This window comes from Corythoichthys intestinalis, chromosome 2 (genome assembly GCF_030265065.1).
Source record: "Corythoichthys intestinalis isolate RoL2023-P3 chromosome 2, ASM3026506v1, whole genome shotgun sequence".
Lineage (NCBI taxonomy): Eukaryota > Metazoa > Chordata > Actinopteri > Syngnathiformes > Syngnathidae > Corythoichthys > Corythoichthys intestinalis.
The window spans coordinates 46,190,078-46,206,807 of NC_080396.1; the positions used below are offsets into that span (position 1 = coordinate 46,190,078).

At 39.0% G+C, this 16,730-nt stretch overlaps 1 protein-coding gene across 2 annotated transcripts in view; it reads left to right on the forward strand.

Annotated features, from left to right (window-relative positions):
- Positions 1-1,862: 1,862 nt before the first annotated feature.
- The window catches only part of LOC130912166 (cholecystokinin receptor-like), a 44,016-nt gene continuing 29,148 nt past the window's right edge, over positions 1,863-16,730 (forward strand). Inside the window, exons 1-2 of one of the 2 annotated variants that reach the window (XM_057830042.1) lie at positions 1,863-2,301; positions 15,845-16,093. In XM_057830042.1, coding sequence (XP_057686025.1) covers positions 2,160-2,301; positions 15,845-16,093 — 391 coding nt within the window. In that variant the 5' untranslated portion in view covers positions 1,863-2,159. The remainder of the gene's footprint in view (positions 2,302-15,844; positions 16,094-16,730) is intronic. The other variant, XM_057830043.1, reaches the window with a different exon arrangement.

A 16,730-nucleotide genomic window follows, 5' to 3' on the forward strand; every position in this document is an offset into this window, starting at 1 on the left:
ATAAAAAATAAAACGAGACGTTGTTCACTTGAAAATACTTTATATTTCTCATACGAGTGTGACTTCATCTCTAAAATGAACTAATACGCGTTATTCTCATAAAATACTAACTATATTTTAAAAAGAAAATGTAATTTCTTCAAATCTAAGAAAGATGCAGCTTTTTACACAAACATGATAGAATACTTACCCTGGGAAGATTTCGACTAATCCTGAAAATGGACAACTTCATTGTAATGTTACAATTTTAATTGAAAATGTATACTGTATATTTTTAAACAGGAGCTTTGTCTAAAACATATACTGTACAGTGCATCATTATTCTTATATGACAACTCTAATCTCAATTGCACTCTTTAAGTACAGAGAAGCATATTGCTGCCACATACACTTACATCCCATTTGAATTTAAATTTATATCGTTAATATGAAAAATAATTTATGATGTTATACAATGATACTGAGCTTTTTTTTTCCTGGTGTGGCAACATGACAATACAGTAAATGCTTCCATATTTTATTTTTTTTTAATTGGCCTACTACCCTCAAAAATGGACTCCGTGACTGTCTGAATAATATGACCATTCATTCATTCACTTATTCATTCATTCATTCATTCAACTTTTGTGTCACTTATCCTTACGAGGGTCACGGGGGTGCTGAATCCTATCTCAGCTAACAATGGCAGTAGACAGGGGCACACCCTGAATTGGTTGTCAGCCAATCGCAGGGCAAAATTTCAAATAATCCTAAAAAATTATATTTTTTGCTGTCATATTACAACCCTAATCTCAGAAATAGATAACTATTAAAATGCCATTTTCCCATATTATTAGCATTTTAATATATTTTAAAAAATATTTTTAGGTTCAAATGGTCATCCATCAATCCATCCATCCATCCATCCATCCATCCATCCATCCATCCATCCATCCATCCATCCATCCATCCATCCATCCATCATGTGTATCTTTCTCTAACAACCCATTTATTGATGATGCTCTTTCATATTATTTATTTATCTATTTGTTTGTTTATTTATTTATTTATAATTCAGACAATCACACAAATACAATAGCACTACAAATACAAAACTGCAATGCAAAGACACATAAAACATACATACATACATATATATATATATATATATATATATATAATATAAAAAACAAAGGGGGCACATTGTACATACTGTACAACACGTGGCAGAATTATTTCAAAATGTAAGGCACTTCAATAGTCACACTTAGAAATCAAATCAAGAACAAAACAAAAAAAATTACACAACACTAAGAGCCAAAGACAAATCCCTGAGATACTGAAGTGTACAAACACTGTTCTTGTTCTTTGTAAGCTTTAGTGTATCTATATAAGAATTAAATTCCAAAAGAAATAGCCGAAAATATGGCATAGACCTTGAAGCCCTCACCTTGCGCAAGTAAAATTTACCAAGCAGCAACATCAAATTAACCACAAAAGATAATATTTTGACAACAGACCTAAATCCAATAACTATCCCACTTTGTTCAATGACAGTTGTATGTTTAGTTTTTTCACTCAAAAATTGCACAAGTTCTCTCCAAAATGCAGCTATCACAGGATAAGAGCAAAAACGATGACAATGCATTTAGCATCAATGTTCATGAATTTGGCAATCATTCCATTATACAGGGATAGATATGGTGAAGTATCTTGAATTTAAGTATTTTATTATTTATTACCTCATGTAGATGTACCTGATGATGTATTGTAGCTGATGGTTCTAATGACGTAACTGAAGGGACAACTTTGAAGCAACATCGTGATTGGTTGTTAAGATTTAGAGAAAGACAGAGCAAGAGAGAGTGAGAGAGAGGCAGACAGAGAGATTGAGAACTAGAGCTTCATTCCTCTACAGCAGCGCCTCAGTATCTGCAGTCTACCCCTTAGTTCCTCAAGGCTTCCCGCATTATCACCTGTCCCAACCCACTATTTTTTTTTTTTTTTTTAAATTCTTTTTTTGTTGTTGTTTGTTTGTTTGAGGATTTGTTTCATGCCAGTAACTCGTCTCTTTCCACACCATCTAAGTTTTTCCCTCTCGACGTCTTGGATTCAACCAAGGCAGAGCGAAGACGACTGATCGCAAGTGGCTGCAGGTGTGAACCCCGGCCGCGGAGAGAATGTCCCTGCAGGAGGTAAACGTAAGCTTGTCGGAGGCGTCCGGCTTCTTGGAGCAATGGAATATTAGCGTGGAATTGCCCGGCTTGAATGTGAGCTGGACAAACCGTTCGGACCTCCCTAAAACCACAAACCGACCCAAAGGTAAACACATGAAAAACAAAATGATTGCGTTTCTTTGCCTACCATCTACCCCTACCCCCTCCCGTGTTTCTCTCCTGTTTCACGAGGACTTAAAAGTTGTCATTCATCTCATCTAAATTACATCCTTAAATTCCAATAATGGTGTTGAATTAATTAACGTTGTATCTGTTTTATGCTTGTTCTGCTTTATTAATCGCTGGTGCAGTGAGTTGTTTTTATTTCCAATTCCCTCTCCTAAATTATTCATAGTCTTCCATCAGTATTGGTGTGAATAAAAGGAACAAAGTGAAAGAAAGCTTTTTTTAAAAAATTACCTTTTACTCAGTTTTTACGTTTGTTTGCCACCTCAAACAGTTTTAGTTGACAGGTGAGTTTGGAAAAATTACAAAGGTAAACAGCAACATATTTGGATAGCCATTTTTTTTTCTTTTACACAAAATGCCATTTAAAATACTTTTCTCTCAAAGTAGCACAAGTATGCACAGGTGTACAGTAATATACATATATGATATACCAGAGTAAAATGTATTTTTAACAGCTCTTCAAAAGCCGTAAAATTATACATAACTGCCACTTAAATGATGATTAACATAAAATAATACAAAGCCGCCACAAAATACAGACCCCCTTCTGTTTTTTTTTTGTTTTTTTTTTTCCTTTTTAAATCCTGACGTGGTAAATATGTTTTTAAACTGTATTGGGCAGTAATTCTTTTTTTATACCACAAGAGAGCCCACATAGCACTACTGGTACTCGTACCACACTGAAAATCTTTGGGATAGATCAGGGTTCACTAAATCCGGACCTCGGTGCCACTTTTCCTGTCGTGTTTTCCATGTCTCCCTCCTCCAACACACCTGAATCAAAATAATCAGGATCATTATCAGGCTTCTGGTTAGGTTGCTGATGACATAGTCATTTGATTCAGGTGTGCTAGGGGAGAGAGACGTGGAAAACACGACAGGAAAAGTGGCACCGAGGTCCGGATTTAGTGAACCCTGGGAAAGATTATCCGTCCAATATTGTCAACATAGCTTATCCCAACTGATTTCGGACTACACCCCAAATTGGTCACCAGTCAGTCACAGGGTAGATAGATGGTTACCAAATTGCATTCAGACTTTCACTGAGTGGGAAGTGATCCTGCGTTTCTAGCGCTGAACTCATGCCAGAGTAAAACTACACCGTCAGCAACGCGGAAAACGTTATTAATTTATCATCAGCTAATGTAATACAAACATTTATTCATGACATGCCCAGTTCATTAAAATTAGCTACACTAATGAAACATTTTGAAGTATGTGAAGTAACAATTTAACGAAACTTTAAAAAAAAACAACAACAAAAAACTGTGTGGGCTTGATGTGGCTCCCGAACCATCGCTTGGCCATCGTCAGCCGAAGCTGGATTTTTGCTTTTAAGCGTCATGCTTCAAAGCATAATTGCCACTAAGCTAAACTTGTGGAATTGAGCACATCAAATCGGAATTTTCTCCAATGATGGTGAAAATTGGAGCATTTCTACCTCTCTTGGCTTTTTATTGATCTTGTAATCATATGCGATGGAGCCTCAAGCATTGCTGACTGACTCTGCAATGCACAGAAAGGCCGCGGGGATCCGAAATGAGATTTACACCATTTATTTCACTGCTACAGCCGTAAATTATTCATGGTATTCACTCATTTGCACACATACAGTAGTACTCTCTATAGAGGCAAACATATTACCTTTTGTGGATTGTACACTTGTTGAAAATTAAATCATTAATTATAGCTAACCAGAGCTTTCCCACAAAACTGTAAAGGGAATATTATAAATGGAAAGAAGCCTTTTGACATGACTAAGGAATCATACGTAAAAATTAAGCTTGTGCAGAAAGTCGCAAAAACACACTTTAGTTCCTGTGGTAAAAACGGCCTCGAGTTGTGCAGGTGCTGGATTTGGACGATATATAAGCAGTGAGCACATTTTATTTTTATAGCACCTTTCAGAGACAAAGGCCTCAGAATTATGTATAGTACACACGACTCTGAATATAAACCTGCCAGCCATTGAAAATGATTGAAAAGACCTGCTTCAGACCTTTTTTTTTTTTTTTTTTTTAAATTTATCAGTTTTTTTAATCAACTGATAGACCAGGCAATATGAATGTCTGAAGGCAGTTGCACATTACACTTAACCTGACCTTTTTAAGCTTCAATGGAAGGAGCCGTGCTTGGTGATTGTTAGGATTTTAAAATTGGATCCTGCGGGGCGCCAGCGCGGGGATTTGAGAACAGCCTCGATGCGAGGCTACGGAATCCTGATGAATAAAGGGAATGCCCTACTAGAGTTGATTATTAAATGTCAATTATCTTTGAGTTGCACCTTGCTGCAAGCAATGTCATAATCGGGCAAGGCGCCTTTTATTGTCATGTTTAAAACATGTCAACATGCTTTTAAAGTCTGGATTTTATGTCTATAATGTGCACACATTGGTGGCTCTACATGAACACATTGCAGCTTGTCAAGCAACATGTGGATGCAGAATTTACAAGAGTTGTAATTCTCCAAAGAGGCAGCAGTGCTGTAATTCAGCCTCCTCTAGTGTGCGAGCTGCTCCCCTTTAAATAGATGCGTGCTCACGCCTACAGTACATGTTCTTGCTTCCTACGGTTTCCTAGTTTGCAGCTACACTAAATTCTCACCTGCTGACAAATTGAGTTCATTAATTTTGAAATCATGAGCAAAAGCCTACTAACGAGGTTTTGCAAGCAATTGATTGTGTATCGCGGTCGTTGTTACCAATGAGCTCTTTAGAGCGTCTCAAAATATCTACGGAATACAGTATCAATGGATTTGACCTCATGGGAAGGCACTCTGGAAGAACTAATTGAGTCTGATACTGCTGAATCAGTAAGTTGTCTTACAGAAATGAGCATGGTCTGCACAATGAGCGCTGTCAAATGAATAAGTTGCCACTACCTTAATGGGAACCTACATAGCTGTGCTGTGCTAATATGTTTGTGCTCTGTATGAGTATTAAAAAAATATTTCTTCACTTATAAGCAGCCATCTGTATCAAAAGCACGGCCAAATCTGCAGTCTGCCAGGTTGAAATTACATTGTTTGGAATCATTTTGATGGATATACAGTAGAGTGAGTTTTTTTTTTTTTTTTTATTAGCACAAGAGGTCCTTAGCTGGTCTAAACTCCTTGAGGATAAAATACGTGTGCTGCATGCTTAGAGCTCTCTAGAGATCACTCCAGTTTGCAAGTAATAAATGGAGATACAGTAGGCTACAAGCGCTCGCTGGGTGGCAGTGAACTCGACTTAATTCACAACAAGCAGTAGATTTGAACTAGCCTTAAAAAAGAGGCTTCAAGCGGTTTTATTCCCACTTCTATTTGAAGTTCATTATCAAAGTCAACAAAAATAATTGTGCTATTTAAAACTACCTCAAAACTTTGACTAAAGGATCACTTGCACATCATTGACGGGCTAATGGATCGCAGAAAAGGGCGTAGGTTTGCATAGGGATGACAGGGACATAACACAAGCAACTTTTCATGTTACTCAAATTGTCCCCACCAAATTTTAAGTAACCTTATTTGCACATTATAATGAGACAATTATATACTAATAGAGAATTTTGTGTAATTGTCTCCCCAAATGCTGTTAGGAAAGATTTAGGATGGAATTGACCCTACCATTAATAAGTAAATTATTTTCATTATGTTAAGACTTAAGTGTTAAATGTTAAGACATTTACCTCTTTTCACTGGCCTAATCTGCCTGTCCATTTTTCCCCCTCAAATGCACGTTTTCATTGGCTGATAACTTGCATTTTTTCCCCGAATATATTCATTTATTTTCTACATTATTTATTTCAAAATATTTTTATTTGCAGCCTATGCAGACATTTCTTCAGATAATTAATCATAGTCGAAGTAAGAAGTATGTATGTCAGTATGTTCTTATAATTTATGTTCAAATATTGGACTTTAAATTTGCTAATAAAATTCAAACATTTGTTCTGGAAGATTTCAAAATGTTTGCTTAGTAATTTTTGAAAACAAAGGTTTGAGTCGAACAGTGTATCACCTGCACAATACACGTGAGTTGGTATAAGTCAATACAGATTTATTTTGCATTGATCATTTAGCCTATCAATTAATAAAGTTCATATTCATGAAAAATGTAGCCCTGACCCCTGTTCACCCAATCTGTTTGGTTTCATTAATGTCCCGTACCCAGCAAAAAGTGTACATGCAGGTTATGCTGTTATATCGGCCCTACCAATGTTGAGACCAAACCTACGTCCTTGATCGCAGTGGTATGGTGGTGATAGTTGACCAAACTGTGCACCAGTGTGTGGCTACACTGATAAACCAACAACACATGCAGGTGTATTCTTTATCATCTGCAAAGAATCACTTCTAGTGAATTAAAGAGCATAGGACATTCTTAAAACAAGCATATTTTTCTGGTCACCTCAGACTCAGAGGGATTAATGGGACATCAAACAAAAGTGGAAGTATCGGATATGAGAGTATTGAGTTATAAGCATGCTCACATAAAGAAGTGATTTTGGTCCTCAAGGCACCCATTTACCTTCATGAAAGAGGCTAGTGTAACAATATCCAATTTTAAGGAAACGGCAGAAATCCCAAGAAAGAAAAATATGCTATTTGAACCATTTCAGCTTGTTATATTAGAATGTACAAGAATGCTCTATGACAACTGTTTGTGTCGGAATGACAACATTGCTTCACCACCTGTGATCGCAAATTTGCTTATGTTGCAATCACTTAATAGGGCAGGTGAAGGAAATATTGGCACAAGCATTGAATTGGCATGAAATGGGGTATTTATCTAGGATGTAAATCAAATCTAGTCCTTCCTAAATCAAAATGGCATGCTTTTAGTACAGTGATTGATGGGTGGAATAAGCTCACCGTTGGTCAGATTTGGACAATACTGACATTGCAATAACTACCGAAATATAGCACTGCGGCCTCGTCAACTATTACAGCTCATTACTAGATGATCTTTACAAAAGGTTATTTGGGCCACTCAATCATGGCTGGCAGTCTGCTACGAAGCATCTCATCCCCTCCCAACGATAAAACCCAAATGACATGGGGTGTTGAAACTTTAATGATCCCCTTGAGGCCACAGCAAAATGGCATGGCCAACTATGATCCTCAGTCAGACATGAAGTGCCTTTTTACGCTTTGTTCATACGTTTCGGTGTCAACACTTTGGAACGTGTTCTTATGTGGACGACAAACATTTATAAATGTGGCGCACAGTTGCCAAGCTTGAGGGAGCGAATGGAAACAAAGTCGATTGTCCAGGACTGCTAAGGCCCAGGGGAGTCAGCATAGTGCTGGTGCTCAATGAATATATCATTTCTTTTTTACTCCACGCTATCACTAGACAGACTGCTACTTGGGTGAGCTTCCATCTCTGACATCTGTGAAGCAGCTAGTCTTTTTATTTATCTTTTTATTACTGCCAATTATGTGGTAACACAGGGGCCAAGCACAGATTTACTTTTATACTGCGTTAGTGAAGGGTGAAATGTGATTAAAATGTCCCCTGCAGCGGCCTGTCATTCTATAATTGCTTTTGTAATGATTTCAAACCATTGGTTTTTATGAGAAGGTGAAATACAGTAGTCCGGTGGCACAGCAGGTGCTGAACTCACACGGTGCTTCTTTGCCAAATGCAAATGGTTGAATAAGCATATATTTGTGTTTCATGAAGCATCCTGAAAGATACATTTATGCTTATCACTCTGCAGAAATTCGGGAGCAATAAGAGGTTTAAATTGAAGAAATGCATCCCCACTAAAACCTTGCATTTCATTAAACATGAATAAAACTAAATAGAATATTCTCCCTATGAGCTGTGAAGCAGCATAAAGAAAGCATGAGGACAATCTTCTTTTTCTTGTCCGGCTTCTACTATTTCAAAGCTTTGGTATTTAATTTTTGGACTGACCAGAATGCTGGGAAATCCGGTTTATTGAGGGCAATCATCTTTTTCTTCTCCTCCTTTCGGATTGTCCCGTTAGGGATTACCATAACGTGTCGTCCATTTCCATGTCAACTATCTCTCTAACACCAACTGCCCTCATGTCTTCCATCACCACATCTATCCAGCTTTTCTTTGGGCTTCCGCTCTGTCTATTGTCTGGTAAGATACATCCTCAACACCCTTTCACCAGTTATACTCACAATGCAGCTCAGCTCCTCCTCATCACCTCTGAAGCACCCTCCCTGAACATATAAAGACTTTAGACTCTGTTACCACCTTCAAGTCAGAGCTTGAAAAATATTTAATCAGACAGGCTTACTCTATTTCATGTTTCATTTGTATGTGTGTATTTAACTTATATTTATTTGTTTTAATCTTGTACAATGACCTTGAGTCTCTTGACAGGCACCTTGAAATAAAATATTGTTATTATTAATCTCTCCTCTGTATGTTTCCAAACCACTAAAGACTGCCTACTCAACTTGGCTGTACCTCTGATGGAATCATTTTCGATCCTATCCAACTTGATCAGTGCTATAGAGAACATAAGCATCTTCATTTCCACCACCTACAGCTTAGTTTTTTTGGGTCTTCTTTTCAATGACACTGTCTCTAACCCGTACATCATAGTCGTCTTTCTTATAAACTTTGCCATTGTTTCTAGCAGAGATTCTTCTGTCACATTAAAGACGTGATACCTTCCTCCACCCATTCCAGCTTGGTTGGGTCTTGTTCTTCAACACATTACCACACCCAATGTTGCTCTTGACTGTTGACCTCAAGTTTTAACAGCCCTTCTCCTTACCTATTTCCTTTCCCTGTAGCCTCATTCTTCCGTGTTCTGTATTACTTTGGCTCATCTACATTTGTCTACTTTCCATGGCATGCCACCACTATTCTAAATGTTCTTCCACCTACTTTCAGTGCATATAACTATTTAATCTGCGAAAATCCTGGCCCCTGAAGATTCCAGTCAAACTTCAGCCTGACAGTCTATCTATCACTACTGCTGGCAAGGAGGGGCTCAAAGCTGATGCAGTCCCACCTCCACTTTAACGCTTCCATCACACCTGCAGCACATCTCAATTTTGTTCTGCACCCCTTGTACATGTCTTGTACTATTGTAACACACTTCTCTGCCACTGCCTACCCCAGACTTCCTCATGCCTAGACACAGCTCCTCTCTGGGTACCCAGTCATATGCTTTCTGTAGCTCTAGAAAGACACAATGCAGCTCCTTCTGACTTTCTTTGTACTTCTCCCTCAACATGTTCAGGGCAAATAATGCACCTGTGGTCCTTTTCCCTTTTAGCCTACAATCCGTCCCAGCAACTTCATTGTGTGGGTCTTAAACTTTTTCCCTTTTTCGTTTACACCGCTCTGCACATAACATAATTAAAGGTATTCATAGTAACTACTATTTGTCTGATTGTAAGTTATTGTTTAAGGTAGGGATGTCCCGATCCAGGTGTATGCATTTCTGATCCGATACCGATATTGTTTTGCACTTCCGGTCCGATACCGATACTGGCCGATACCGATACCGGCCTATCTGAGCATGTATTAAAGTTATTTAGCCTTCTTACTTAGTTGTCAGACTCATTTTGAAAACGGTTTTAGTACTCTTGATAACAACTAGCCAGCTGAATTAGGTGAGTTTGAATAACACACAACGGTTGGTAATAAGAAACTGACCTGTTTATTCAGTGACAAACACAAAACATTATAAACTAGGCCTGCAAGCAGGACTGAACGGGCCCTCGCAATCTAGCGCAACTCTGACGTCATGCAACTCGGACAGTGTGCAAGTCAGGGTGGTGGCAGATCCTCCTCTCTCATCATCTCATTAGAACCTAACATGCTCGAAAGTCGCCTCTCTACATTCACACACCTAAGAGATAAAACCCCCTATTGGAGAAAGTACTACAAAAAAGGAGCCACTACTGAGCTGTGCAGCCAAGCCCTTATTCAAAACCAAAATGAATCTTCTAACTGGGCCAATTTGACCAAGTGTGCCAAATTCTGTGGCTCTATAAGCTGCCTGAGTCTCTGAAAAAAAAAAAAATTCCTTTTAATGGCGAACAAAGGGTCGTCACGGCAACAGACAGAGACATGTGGACATGGACCGTAAAATAAGTATTTCAAAAGGTGTTGAAACTACAATGACCAACCTGAAAAGAACTGGACATGTATTGGAAAAACGAGTGACTTTCTATTGCCACTAGTTGGCGCTGTAGGGTTGATGCAAATGACCCCTGCAGGACCCTTCACAGTATAACTCAACAAGCACGAGATTTTTGGCGCAGATATGTTGTAGATCTTCCAAGTTATAACTGTTCAAAACCTGTGGTGAGACGAAATGGCTTCAGTCATGTTCACTCCTCCTGTTGGACCCTTCTGCTTCAACCAGACCTCAGTATTTTTCATCAGGCACCTGAACACGTCTTATGGCTCCTCTGATGCAGGTTTCAGGTGAATATTTTTTTTTCCGTTGGAAGAGGAGCCTGTTTCGTAAAAAAAGGCATTTCCTGTTCCCACTAGGGGGCGCTAGGCCTAATGGGTAATATTTCAATGCACTCGTATTAAGGGTGGGATCCCGCATATACATGCCAGATATGAAAAAGATTAAACTTTGTGTCAAGGAGCTATAAGTCATTTACTGAATTTGTCATTTTGCCGAAAAAATGGCGGACTTTGGCACCACGCCCAGGTCAGACCCGTGAATGAAAACGCACCATTTTGAACATTTTAGATCTCCTATGTCTCCTGAATAGTCTCACCAATTTTGAAGATGATCCAACGTACTCCTTCTGTGACAAGGTCTCAAATGTGCACCCTGTGAATTAATAAAAATTTCCCACTCGATCCAAAATATCCGGGTTTGGAATATGGGTTCAAGAGACTTTTTGGAGCAGTTTTGCACAAGGTATCGAATCCCCAAATTTCATTACTCTACGTTAAAAAAACCTAATAGGAAACACCTTTTTGAAAAATTCAAGGGGGCGCCACTGAGCCATTTTGTTACATTTTTTTGTAACGTCGCAAGATTATTGAAATCCACACAAAGCAGCATGTATGTGCAAAATTTTGTGGGTTTTCGTGCATGCTCAGGCCTCCAAATGTCAACTATACTACAAATGGATAAAAATTTCACATTCGATCCAAAATACCCGATTTTCTGTTGGATTTGGAAAATGGGTGCAAGAGACTTTTTGGAACAGTTTTGCATAAGGTATGGACTCCCCAAATTTCATTGTTCTACGTTGAAAAAACCCAATAGGAAAGGCCTTTTTTAAAACTCCTTTCTGTCGCCACTAATTGGCACTGTAGAGTTGATGCAAGTGACCCCTACAAGACCCTTCAGGGTATGACTCTCAACAAGCACGGGAAGTTTGGCGCAGATATGTTGTATAGCTGCCGAGTTATGACTGTTCAAAGTTTTTGGCGAGACAAATTGTTTACGGTCATTTTCACTTTCCAGTTTGGACCCCTCCGCTTCAACGAAACCTCAATATTTTTCATCAGGCACCTGAACACAGGTCTTAAGGCTCCCCTGATGCAGGTTTGAGGTCAACAGATCTCTTTCCCTTGGAGGAGGAACCTGTCTCGTAAAAAAAGGCAATTCCTGTTCTCACTAGGGGTCGCTAGGCCTAATGGGTAATATTTCAATGCACTTGTGTTAAGGGTGGAATACCACGCATACATGCCAGATATGAAAAAGATTGAACGTTGTGTCAAGGAACTATTAGCCATTTACTGAATTTGTCATTTTGCCGAAAAAATGGCTGACTTTGGCACCACGCCCAGGTCAGACCCGTGAATGAAAATGCACCATTTTAAAAACTTAAGATCTCATATATCTCCTGAACAGTCTCACCAATTTTGAAGATGATCCAACTAACTCCCTCGGCGAAAAGGTCTCAAATGTGCACCCTGTAAATCGATAAAAAATTCATATTCGATCCAAAATAACCGATTTCCTGTTGGGTTTGGAATATGGGTGCCAATGCTTTTTTTGGAGCGGTTTTGGACAAGGTATAGACTCCCCAAATTTCATTGCTCTACGCCACAGGTGTCACACAGATTCCAGAAAGGGCCTAGTGGGTGCAGGTTTGCTTTCCAACCAATGAAGAGGACACCTTTTCACCAATTAGATCTTTTACATGTGTAATCAGTTAAAGTTTGTCAGGTGCTGCTTGTTTCAGCAGGAAGTTCATTGGTTAAAATCTCTGCGCGTTATCGGTCGGAACAAAATCCAGCACCCACTAGGCTCTTTCTGGAATCTGTTTGACACCTGTGCTCTACGCTGACAGACCCTAATGTTATAGGCCAATTTTAAAATTTCAAGAGGGCGGCACTGAGCCATTTTGTTACATTTCGAAATTTACAATTTTACCGCACGTATGTGCAAATTTTGGTGACTTTTCGTGCATGTTCAGGCCTCCAAATTGGCCGTTTTCATTTGCCCTGGAAAAAAAAAAAAAATCCTTTGCTAGTGCTCGGGTCCTAATAATCCTTTGCAAAACAATAGGGCCTTCGCACGCTTCGTGCTAATAACAAACAGAAATGGCATAGTCAGTCAGTAAAACGTGCAAATTATATTGTAAACTGTCTTAAAAAAGCAAAAAACACAAACAACCTCAGTGGAAAATCCCACAAACCCCCCCCAAGCTATTAGATGCTTTTAATGTTTCATGCATTAGTTACAATAATTGTATAAAAAGCCTTTCAGGTTTAAATAAACGACTATTTCAGTATCAAGTTATAATTTTAAAACAGTACATGAAATACTCAAGTCCCCATTCTGTATCAGCAGCTTTAAACTACATTCAATTCATTTAATTTTGCGAATCAACTGTTAAAGTTGTTAAAATTGCTCCTGTTATTCCATAATTTCCCTTCTGTCTACTTTCGACATGTGAAAGTTTTAAAACTTTTGAAGATAGATTCAAGTCGAGATTTTGTCGATTTAAGAGTATTTTAAATAAAAAGTTAATTAGGTTCGCTTGGAAGGTTCACAACACCCTACTAGGGAAGTCTTCTGCTTTAAGATGGCGGCTGTTTACTAACGCATCTAGTTTTCAATACTTCACTGTTGCTAACGCAGTAGAGTCTGCCGTTTTGCATCTAGTTCTATATACATATGCTATCTATTATCTAGAGTAAAACGACGTTGACGTAGTTTGTAGCGGCTGTCAGCAGCAGTCAGGTATTCTTGTGTTTTTTTATCCAGCGGCATGAGTTGAGCTAAAGCCGTGAGTTGAGCATTGGCATTACCCAGGTCTATGACAAGCATGATGTTTACTCTCGGGACGCAATGCAGTCCGTTTCTCATTGCGTCCCGAAGACCGCGCTGTGTATTAGTTCCGCTTTACTTATTTCAATAATCGGAATTTGGATATTTGCGAATCGTTCTTGAATCTTCCACGGCCGAATCACTCAAGGATGTAATGACGGCTGGGCATGTTGTACCGTGGTCCTAAGTGTTGGATGGTGCGTCTTTACTCACGAGAGATAATGGCTCGTCATCCAGAATGAATTCTTCGGCAATGACTCTTGTTATTCCCTGGAATTTGGGACTGTCGAGTGCCAGTTTGTCACGCATAGCAAAAGTTTCTGCCAGTGTTAGTTGCGTAGGACCTTTCTTTTTGTCTTCGGTTTTCTTAACATACTTCTTATATTGTTTGTGGTGGTATTTCGCTAGATGCTTGATTAGGTTGGTTGTATTAAAACTTCATACAGCTTTACCACCACGCTTGACTTTATTGTGGCATATGTTGCACTCGGCCTCTTCGTCTTTGTCCTCCTTTAAGGTGAAATGATCCCACACAGCTGACATTTTTACCGATAAAGTCTCTCGGTAAATTGGGAGACGGTAATGTAGTTTGTTGAAAGTGTGCCGTAAAATGCGGACCGGATTTTAGGGAAACCGAAGCAAAAACTTGGAATGAATTATGTAAATCGGTGCGCTGGAAAACACGGACCTGACTTTCAAAAAAACTGGATCGGAAGTCTGGATTGGAATTTTTACGTGTCGGCCGATCCAATACCAAGGCGCATTTTTTTGCCCATATCGGCGTTCGATCCGATCCAAATATCGGATCGGGACGTCTCTAGTTTAAGGCTTGACCATAACAGTTCATTAGCCAGTCTATTGTTTCCCATTATTGGTATTAGGCCTTTTACTTGTGGGGCTAAGTAACGTAAAGTGTATTGGTGCCCTCATTTAAGATCTTGGTCAACAGATCAAACTTGTAATTTGGTTTACTCATAAACCCAATTCTTGCCTTTAACTAAGGCTGGGTTCATACCACAGGTGTTACTGCACAAATTCAATTTTTTCGTTTTTTTTCCCGACTTGAGTCAGGCAGTAACTTCACTGTCTGAATGGGACAGGTTGCATAAAAAGGGACCATTTCAAATCCAATCTATGTCATTTTCGTATGTGGTTAAAATCCGATCTGGGCCACATTTTTCCTGAATGTGGCTGCGGTCTGAACGTTCAAGTCCCCCAATTCGGAATTCATGCAGCAATTACGTCAGCAAAGAGTTTTTTTTACTATGAAAACAATGCAAAGAATAGTGCTTTAAAATTAAGCATTAACTTCCAAGAATGCAGTGCAGTTTTATCGCAATTGCAGAATATTTGGAAAAAAAATACATGATTGTGGCAAATCAGTAATAAAAAAAAAAAATATATATAAAAAGACATTTCGTTGATGCTTAATCATCATTGCGTTGACTCCAATTCAGTGTGACTTCCTGAGCCAAACTGTGTCTGGAGGCTGTGCCGCAGACCTTCCGACTTGTGCCTCGTCACCATCGTTAATCAGAGTGCTCAGTCAGCGCGACGCTCGGCCTTTTTCGACCTCGTCCTGTCACGCGCGCTCATTCTCAAATGGGTTGGCAGTGACAGGCTGGGGCGAGCGAGGGGAGTACCCCTAAAAGATCGACGATGATTTCCTGGTGGAGAAAAATAGCTCTTGACTTGTTTTACCACCTTTTTGGGGAAAACCCTGTGTACAAATATTGACTCAAACTGAGACGGATATTTAATTTTGATCTTCTTTTTCTAGTTTGACAAATGTTTCTTAAAGCGATGTGCTAAACCATGTTTGTGGCTTCATCTTCAAATGGCAAATATTGACACGAAGACACTAATCTGTTTAATTTCAGACTGGAGTTTTCAATGTAGAGCTACTAGATTAAATTGTATTTCTGTCTCCTTTATGGTTAATTTTCATTTTTTTAGTGTTTGGCATGTCACGGTTGTCAAATATAAACACACGTGGGGGTGACATCTGCATTTTTGCCAGTTGAGATTAATGTTCCAATTATCTTGTGACATTTCATTCAGTCCATCTTTTCTCTGTGGACCCGAGCGTAAGAAATAATTTTGATGAATGATTCTATTTTCTAATTGAGTGCGCAGTATATCATCACTGCGCTATATGCTGTCTGAAACGGAATGAAAATGAGATCCTGTAAATCACATTTTTGGTTTTGGTCTCTCCTCAGAGATGGACACACTGCGCATTGTGCTCTACATACTCATCTTCCTCCTCAGCGTGTTTGGCAACCTGCTCATCATCATTGTCCTGATTCTCAACAAGCGCATGAGAACGGTCACCAACTCCTTCCTGCTGTCACTTGCTATCAGTGACGTGATGATGGCCATCTTTTGTATGCCCTTCACGCTCATCCCCAACATCCTGGAGGACTTTATCTTCGGGGCGGCCATGTGCAAGACCGTCGCCTACTTTATGGGTGAGAACGTTGCTTTCTGGCTTCAAGAATGATTGCAGATTGGCAAAGCACAGTGAGTTTGCATGTTCTGACTGTGCTAGCGGCTTCCTGATGACACTAAACTGGTATAGTGTGTGTTTATTTGTGTTCTGCTATTGAATGGCCCCATGACCAAAGCCAGACCTAATAAGAATTATGATTATAGAAATTGGATAGAAATATACAAACTGAACAGGGTTTGGTTGCAACCAGCAGTGATGCTGTTGGGTCAGGTGTCGGCAACACAAAATGCTGAAAGAGCAATATTGGACCAAAAAAACAAATATGTCGCAAAGATTTAAAAGCCTTAAATAAGCCTAATAATGAAAGCAACACATGCTGTATGTATCTGTATTAGCTATATTAGCCAACTATCAAAATGACTGTCGGCTAAAAATACAAAATGAGCCTTCATGATTTAATTTTTTTCCCCTGCAGTGCATCCAACACACCACGTGACTACTCTGTTGTATGATGCCACCTGAAGTTTAACGTAATTACAATATGAATGAATTGTTTCATTGCTTTTATGAAATTATTGAAATGCAATAAATCCGATTTTTGATGTCGTTTTTGTTTTGAGGTTTTGGAAAACAATAATGGAACGTGCATAACGAGC